The sequence below is a fragment of the Cucurbita moschata genome, unplaced genomic scaffold, assembly GCF_002738365.1.
Source record: "Cucurbita moschata cultivar Rifu unplaced genomic scaffold, Cmos_1.0 Cmo_Scf00073, whole genome shotgun sequence".
NCBI lineage: Eukaryota > Viridiplantae > Streptophyta > Magnoliopsida > Cucurbitales > Cucurbitaceae > Cucurbita > Cucurbita moschata.
The window spans coordinates 607526-616767 of NW_019268589.1; the positions used below are offsets into that span (position 1 = coordinate 607526).

A 9242-nucleotide genomic window follows, 5' to 3' on the forward strand; every position below is an offset into this window, starting at 1 on the left:
TTGTAAATTGTCATAAGTTTGGATTTGATTTGGTTATTTGGATTAGATTTGGTCTGGTTATTTGAATTAGATTTAGTCGTACAGGGTTTAGTTATATATTGGAAACTGGTATCGGAACTTGATATCGGGATTGGGGAATGTTTTAGGAGTCACATTGTATTCGTTGGGTGACATATGGGTGAGAGTATTTGTAGTGTAATAGTGAGGTATTCACTTGTAACACTTGGTTTATTAGTGATTGGTTGCTACTCGTGGATGTAGGGGAACTTCTTCTCTCCGAACCACGTAAATATCTTAGTATCTCTTTGTGTAATTCCGTTCATTGGTGTTGTGAGTACATTTGTTCCGCTTTCGGCGCACAACAGTTCCTAGATTTGCTACAGCATCATGGTGTAACATAACTGTTCTTAAATTTGGCGAAATAATTGAATTAAATATACAATTATGTTCGATTCATATAAGTTCATATTCTTTTCATGTTGAACCACAATGAACTAGTGCTTACTAATTAGAACAAATAGAGCAAATAATGAGAAACTAGTTTGTATGAGTACATAATTAACTACAAAAAAAAAAAAAAAAAAAAAAACTTGATATAATTCTTCTGTTTGAGAGTTATTAGCAGTCAGAATGAATCCTCATGTTTCTTGCTCACTCATTCAATGTCATGTTCATCCTTTTTACAACACCATTTTATCTTGCCTTATTGGGAACTATCCTCGTTAATCTAATTCCCTCACCTGCATAAAATATTTTAAACTTTGATTTGTCATACTCTCCTCCATTGTCAAACCTCAAGCATTTGATATTGTTTGTTTGATTTTCAACTTCAGTTTTTTACTTGAAGGTGGCAAACACATTTGAATTGTGTTTCAAGAAATAAACTCATACATTCCTGCTGCAATCATCGATTAAGGTGACGTAGAACTTTGATCCACCAAGTGATGAAATTGGAGATGGTCTCCAAATGTCAATATAGACCATTTACAACTGCATTTTCTTCAGTTTTCTAGCAGCTTTTGTGAAGCTAACTCGTTTTTTTTTTTTGCCGAGAACACAGCTCTCACAAAGACTCATATCAACAGAATTTGGGCCTTCTAAAACTCCTTTGACAATCAGTATCTTCATTCCTTTAACGCTCATATGTCTAAGTCTATTGTACCATAGTCTTGAATTGGAAGCACTCTTAGCAACAATAGACATTTTTATACACTCTTTAGTAGTGTATAAGGTTCCGAATTTTATGCCACGTGCAACAACCATGACACCCTTCACAATCTTCCACGAACACTTTCCAAACTCTGCTGCATAGCCTGTGCTATTCAACTGGCAAATATAGATCAGGTTCTTCTTAAGACCAGGAATATATCTGATATCTTGTAATGTCCACTGATTTCCTGTCATAGTTTGTTGTTGGCAAGATACACCTTCCCGAAATTTTATGATTTAAAATTTTGAAACAATTCCTTACATGGATTCGAATGAAACGATGTACCTGAATCAAAAATCCAAGATTCAGCCAAGGTGTCCACACTAAGGATTAAAGCATCCTTAGTATCTACTACTAAATATATTGAAAAATCATCATCTCTAGATTTGTAATTTTGCTTCTTCTTCAGTTTTCTACAATCTGTCCAAAAGTGCTCTTTTTCTCCACAGCTCCAACACGTTACGTATGGTTTGTTTGGAAATTTTTCCCGGTTATTTGATTTTGATCGCACATGTTTATTTGGGCTCTTTAATTTTCTTCTTCTCATTCGATCAATATAGAGAGAATTGTCTAGTGAATCTCCAATTTTTTATTTGCTAATACTTTCGCTAAGAACTACATCCCGAATTTCATAAAACTTCAATTTGCTAGATTCTCGAGAACTGCTGATTGCGGCAACAATAGTATCCCACGACTAGGTTAAAGATGACATCGAAATCATTGCTTTAATTTCATTCTCGAAATTAATTTCCACCCAACTCAATTAAGTTACAATCATATTAAATTCATTTATATGATCAGCAACAGATCAAACTTCAGACATTTGTAGATTGAACAATCTTCACTTTCATGGCCGACGAGTTTTCATACATATTCGACAACACCTTCAACAGATTTTACGTTGTCTTCTCCATGATGATGTTGAACATCATGTTTCTGGATAGTGTTAACCTGATCAACCCTAAGGTTTGTCGATCCTTGAGCTTCCACTACTTTGTGGTCATGGTATCCGACTTCACCCCCAATGAGGTTCATGAAGATCTTTATGTTACAAAGAATCTTCAATCTTCAATCTTCATCTTTCAGAAAATAAAATCGGATCCATCGAACTTTTCAATTGAAATCTTTGAATTGGGGGTTCATAAGAATCTTTATGGTATAGATGATCTTCAATCTACATCTTCCAGAAACTGAAATCAGATCCATTGAACTTCTTAATTGCAATCTTTAAACTTTTCATTTTCACAGATCGTGGTGAATTTCGCCTAGCTCTGATACCAGTTGTTAGGATCGTACAACTATGCACACACTCATTTAGATGAACACAAAGAATAGAAGCGAGAAATATATAAGAAGGAATATTGGCTAAAGGTTTATATTGACGACTTCAGGTTTGTACTGTAAGAGAGATTACAGAGAATGCAGAAAGTACATTTTTAAACCACTGAGGAGTATATATATGGTTCAGTTTTATATATAGCTTTATTAGATACAATCCTCTATTATATATTATTATCTACCATATAAATATTTTTACTATACATCGCAATTTACTATTTATGACAATTTACTTTATATGTCATTTACCATATAGAGTTTTACTATGTATAACAATTCACTAAGCTATAAATAAGCAACAAACTCCATAACCTAACAAAGTAGACCATCCTTGTATAGCAATAACGAAGCTTCTATATTCTGGTCGTAATCCGTGGATGTTAAGGATATTTAGTAATAAATTATAGTTTATCATATATATTATATTTGATATTTTATTATAAGGCAAATATCTAATATTTGTTTTATTACTATAGGTATCTTTCCATTTATTGTTATTTCCATTTATTACTATTTTCATATCTTTCTAATTTATTTCATTATAAATAAAATAACTTTCACATCATTTAGGTCTGGTGGATTAATCAAACATTCTTATGGTATCAGAGTCATTTGTGTTTAGCAACCCAGATCCTTTTTTTTAATGGCTTTTGAAATCTTCTACTATTCTTCTCCACCACCACTGCTGGCTTTTACGCCGCAGGGACAGTCGTCATGGCTGCCACATGCAGAGCCGATTGATTACTCTTCGGCTCCACCCTTTTGACCTCCAATCATCCTTCGCCATACTCTGTACATACAACCTCACCTTTTCCAAACATAGCCTCCTTCATTTTCTTCCCAATTTTCCCTTCATCCTTCATCCTTCACAGAAACCCTAATCTTAAGATCTTCATTAGCGTTCTCTTCGGAAATATACAGAATCTCGATAAACCCATCGACCTTATGCAGAGATTTACCTTTGGAATCTGGGCGCCGCACTGGCCTCTTCGCCAACCAAGTTGCCGCCGCCCTTCTCGCCAAAATTGCCTCATTTGCCGCCGCTCCTTCGCCCAATGTGGTGACTCTTCCGGCTGCCCTTCTCGCCAAAATTGTCTCATTTGCCCAATGTGGCGACTCTTCCAGCTTCAACATTGTCTTTCTCCCTTGCTCTAGCTTTCCCCATCTACTTCTTGGGGTTAGACATATTCTCACCATAGCCAAGGCAGCATCGTTGCTAAGCGACAATCCCTCTTCATGGGTTAGACATATTCTTGCCAAAGTCAAGGCAGCATCGCCGCTGAGCGGCGATCCCTCTGCAATTTTCGATGGCCAAGAGAGTGTTTCTTTACGCCTCCTCCAAACTAGGTTGTTAACATCTCCACGAAAAGTGTTTCTCAACCTCTCTTTGAATTTTCCAGATTCAAGCTTCACGTTCATTCAAATTCGACGTTCAGCTTGCGGTGGGGTGTTAAGGATATTTAGTAATAAATTATAGTTTACCATATATATTATATTTAATATTTTATTATAAGGCAAATATCTAATATTTGCCTTATTACTATAGGTATCTTTCCATTTATTGTTATTTCCATTTATTACTATTTCCATATCTTTGTAATTTATTTGATTATAAATAAGATAACTTTCACACCATTTAGGCGTGGTAGATTAATCAAATATTCTTAGTGGATAATGATCCTCTTCATTCGAGCTTCTCCAATGGCAGACTTTCGGTCTAGTTCAGTAATCTTTCGACAGATCGACTTGACCCTGTGGAAGTACTTAGCAATTATCATGTCACGTTGTGAAATTGACAACAGTTCATTAGCCAGAAGGTGTAGCCATTGTTCTTCTGTGAGAACAACATCACGAACTTGTCCCATACTTCTTTTGGTGTCTTGTCATCCAAAATGTGTTATAGCATCTCTTCTACGATTGTGGTCTTCAAGGCAGACATTGCTTTGCCTTCTTTTATTTTTCGAGCAAGGCGCCGTTAGAATCCTCCTTTGGCGGTGTAGTTTCACTCCCTCCAACGACTTCCCAAAGGACCTGTCCTTGTAAATAGAACATCATGCATGTTGCCCACGTGTTGTAGTTGTTGTTGAGTTTCTTGATTTCTCCAAAGATTTGGAAATCACCCATCGTGTTGGCTATACTTTAGTAATTCAAAACAATCTCTTTCGACACAAGACTTGTAGAGTTACAAACTACTCACGACACAAAGAAACTCATTCACTAATAATCTCAAGAAACCGTTTCTGGTGTGGAAGTTCATATAGAGTTGCAACAACAGAGCATACCAAGAATTCAAAGAGATCATATAACCTACACTAACCTCGCTCTGGTACCAGATTGTTGAACACAACTCTTTGAGGGAAACACTCACACTCTTTATTAACACCAATCGAGTAAAGATTACAAGAGACTCTGTAAAAACTACTACACCACTTTGTGTTTTTTATTTTTTTAGGATGAAAACTTGGGTATGGTGGATGGATATTTATAGTAGAGGCGAGACAATCTATTCCTAAATTATTTAAATCTTTCATCTATATATTTTTCCTAAAATATATAGGTATCTTTCTTCTCAATACCTAAATCATTTTTCTAAATATAAACATACAATGTGCTCATACAATTATTGAGTTTGAGCCTACTGAATTAGTGATGGTATTTTAATATATGTCAGTGTCCCTCAGTTATAACTTTTTCCTTTCTTCATTTGAAATCGGGAAGTGGAAAATTCTAGGTCAACTCTCCTGTAAATATTTTCTTTTCACTAATTGAAGTTAGGTTAAATTTCATTCTCTAAACTTTCTTTTCACCAAAAAAACAACTTGACTAATTTAACCATTAATGATAGTATGATGCGTACCATATCAATGTGTGGTTTTTTTTTTTTTTTTTTTTTGTCACGTTTAAACACCTTCAATAAACTAAATTTATCCATCAATATGGACATTTTTATAGTTTCTTTTACCTACAAACCGAGATGTTAATTCAATAAATAGTTGTTGTCCTTAAATTTTACCTTATTTTAATTTGGTCATCGAAGTTTTTGTTTAAAAACTTTAGTTCTTCAGATAAAAATGAATTCCAATTTTGGTTCATATCTCACAGCAATGTAATTCATAAAGTGATGAAAAATATTGACATTTTCAAATTTTATTTAACATTATCACCCATAGAATTTGAGAATTTGAGAAAAAATAGTGTGAAATGTTCTCTTAGAGTTCAAATTGATGAAAACAGTCTTAGAAAACATTTATGAAAAAAACAACTTTATTTTCAAATAAAATTTAACAAATTTAGAAAATTTGGGTCAAACTTACCATTGTTGTCTTTCAAAATGTACGCATTTAATCTTTAAAATTTAGAAAAAAAATGTTCTAAATGGTATGGTTGATGATATCTATAAAAAGTGTTATCTATTTCAACTCTCAAGTCTTGTGCTTTTAAATACTTTAATTTTTATTATTATTTGATAATTATGAATCGTTTTATCATCTTTTACATAGTTTTAATTCACAATAGTGCATAACATACTAAAAAAATAAGAAGTTAATTTTAAAAAAAAAAACACATAACCTAAAATTCGTACATTCCTTTCTTTTTCGATTCTCGGTGGAATTGAATAGTTCAAAAACTCATAATAGATATTCTCAATAAGAGATTCTTACGAACTAGCTCTCGCTAAATTTCGTCTTCAAGCCATTCAAAGTGGATCTTAGTTTTCTCTCTAAAAATTCTCTGTTTTTTTTCTTTTCTCTATCTTTTATTTCTCTTTTCTTCTTTCCACTTGGTAGGGTTTATTCACATCCCTAATTAATCAAGGAGGTCGAACTGACCAATTTACTAGCGAGGGTTGACTTGGACTGATTTGCTCAATTTTTCACTTTTTTTTATTTTAGTTTCAAAGATTTTTCTATATATTTTTCACTTCCATATCGTATTGAAATTTGACCTCTAAGTCCCTCGATAAAATCGAAAAAATTTGTACTTTAAAAAAAATTCGAAAAACTTATTTCTCATGGGAGCTCGAATGTAACACTTTGATAGATCCTTGTAAATAACTCTAACTCATTCTCAGCTAATTCACATTAAAGAATGGTTTATTTACACTCTTGTTGTTCTTATCAAGTGGGATCGTGTATTTAAAATGCATATTATTTCGGTTAAGTTGGGAGCAAAACAACAAAGTTTATTCATGAAATGAAGGTAAAGATGATATTAGAAAGCATAACAAAGAGTACAAAGCTCACATATTAAAAACAATATTGCAATTAACAACTGTGAGTGCAATAGCAATGGCGGGGGAAGTGGTGACAATGACCGCCAGTGTAGCCTTCCCTTCGGCAACGAGTAGCGCACTTGTGGCTAAAGCAGAGGCCATGGTAGTGGTGGTTCCTGGACTTGCATATTCGAGCCTCAGCACCACGACCCATCATCTCTTCTGCAAATAACACATATTAGGAAGAAAGGAAGAAAGAAGAAATGGCAAAGATGGTAGGGTTAGACTTTGATTACCTGAAGAAGAGAAGATGAGGAGGACCAATAGGAGCATGGAGAGGAAGGATTTGTTCATCATTTTTAGCTATTATCTTGCTCTTCAAGTTGTGTGCAAAATAGGAGGAGGCACCTCTTGTATATATAGCAACCCCCACTCCCAATAACCTTCTCATTCTTCCTTCTTCACTAAGGAAATATAACCCAACCTCTCGTGTACACGGTATTCACTTTGTTCAACCACACGGTTTGTCTCTTAATACCTATTAGATGCAAATTTAAAAATTTACTAGTCTTCTTATAGTATACCTTTTAAAAAAATTTATGTTGTTCATTAATGAGAGTATTATATTATCGAAGAGTGAGAGATTCAAATTCGTAATTTTTGGTCAACTTTTTAATTATATTGATTTCATCTCTAAAATTTTAAAATTTAAAAATGTTCTATATTGTCTTTGAATATGTTAGATCTTGTCATTTTGTAAACGTCTATTTGTAACAATTCATGCTAATCGCTAGCAGATATGGTCCTATTTAACTTCTTCTTTATGGACTTCCTTTCAATGTTTTAAAACGTGTTTGCTTTGGAGATGTTTCCACACTTATAATAAATGTTTCGTTTTCCTCTCCAACTGATGTGGAATCTTACAATTCACCCTCCTTGGAGGCTAATGTCTTCACTGGCACATCGCTCGATATCTAACTCTGGGTTAAAGAGAACAATATTTACTAGTAGTAGGTGTTAAGGATATTTAGTAATAAATTATACTTTCCCGTATATATTATATTTGATATTTTATTATAAGGCAAATATCTAATATTTGCCTTATTACTATAGATATCTTTCCATTTATTGTTATTTCCATTTATTACTATTTCCATATCCTTGTAATTTATTCGATTATAAATAAGATAACTTTCACACCATTTAGGTGTGGTGGATTAATCAAACATTCACAGTAGGTTTGGATTGTTACACTATTCTTGCAGGGATGTTATTCTTAGATATTCTTCGATAGAGACCAGTCCTTGAGGCACTTGATCTAATCCCTCCTTAATTTTCTTCGCATGTGAGGCCATGATTCAATTTCACCAATAATATAAAACCAAGGCCCTATTGTTGCTTCAAATATCGAGGCGCCAAAGTCATAATAACCACAGACGACACATTTGGAAACAAATCAAAGCAGAATCGGCCAAATTCCGTGATTTTCTTGTTTGTAATAACCTCGTCCATGGAAGGGAGATGACCTAATATATATATATATATATATATATATATATATATATATATATTCACATATTTAAATTGATAGCTAGGTACTACAATACACAACCTAATTAGATTTATGGTTGGTATTTGGAGCCTAGAACTTGAAAAAACTAATCATTTCCATATTTGGAATATCACAATATTTAATACCAAGATTTTTAGAAATGAAGTAAAAGGAAAATCGGATGAATAAATATATAAATTAATTGATTTAAAAAAAAATACGTGAACAATATAGTAGGACGCGTGTAACAAGGTATATGAAGCACAATTTCAGCTGAATTTTTTGTAGGATGGGTGAGCTCGAGTGTTAAGCCAAGCTGAAGGTTGATTTGAAAAAAGGGGCTTGAAGAACTTCCAAAAAACACGTTGCCCGGAGGAGAAACAGATTTGGAAAAAAGGGGCTTGAAGAAGAAAACCGGTCTCGAGTTGAAAGTAAAAACTGTGGGTGTGAAGGAAACTTGAATATCCAAATTCGGTTAGGAATTATGAACATCCACAATCGTATGATATTGTCCACTTTGAGTATCAGCTCTCATGGCTTTGTTTCTGGTTTCTCCAAAAGTCCTCGTACCAATGGATCTATTCATAACAACAAATACCAATGGATCTATTCATAACAACAAAAAGAATTGAAAAGAACAATAATCAAGGTTTTTTGTTCCAAGAAACTCTTCCTTCAAGTTGTTCTTTTGCTTCATTTATTTATTTTGTTATATTTCGATTATGAGTCACATCCAACATTTTGAATAAGACCTAGTTGCCGAAACAAATGTCACCACCATACAAAGTTGTCGTAGGAGTATGACGATGATAAAGAGCAAAAAGAAAAGGAGTGTAACGCTCTAGTATCTGTTACTCACAAAGAGTAACTATGCATTATGATCGATAGAGATGCGTGTTAACTTACATGCACAAGACATGTGGGACACC

The 9242-nt window shown here is 33.6% G+C and overlaps 1 protein-coding gene across 1 annotated transcript; it reads right to left on the reverse strand.

Moving 5' to 3' along the window:
- Nucleotides 1–6723: 6723 nt before the first annotated feature.
- Nucleotides 6724–7146, reverse strand: LOC111438337 (defensin-like protein 1). The gene is made up of 2 exons (XM_023076239.1): nt 7058–7146; nt 6724–6983 (listed from the first exon to the last, which is right to left on the reverse strand). Exons 1-2 carry the CDS (start codon nt 7116–7118, stop codon nt 6814–6816), a joined length of 231 nt encoding a protein of 76 aa, XP_022932007.1. The 5' UTR covers nt 7119–7146; the 3' UTR covers nt 6724–6813.
- Nucleotides 7147–9242: the final 2096 nt, after the last annotated feature.

Excerpts from the sequence above, each read along its gene's own strand:
- LOC111438337 (XM_023076239.1), bottom strand. The coding sequence starts at position 7,118 with ATGATGAACAAATCCTTCCTCTCCATGCTCCTATTGGTCCTCCTCATC. Across the intron at positions 6,984-7,057 it reads CCTCATCTTCTCTTCTTCAG|AAGAGATGATGGGTCGTGGT; the intron begins GTAATCAAAGTC and ends TGTTATTTGCAG.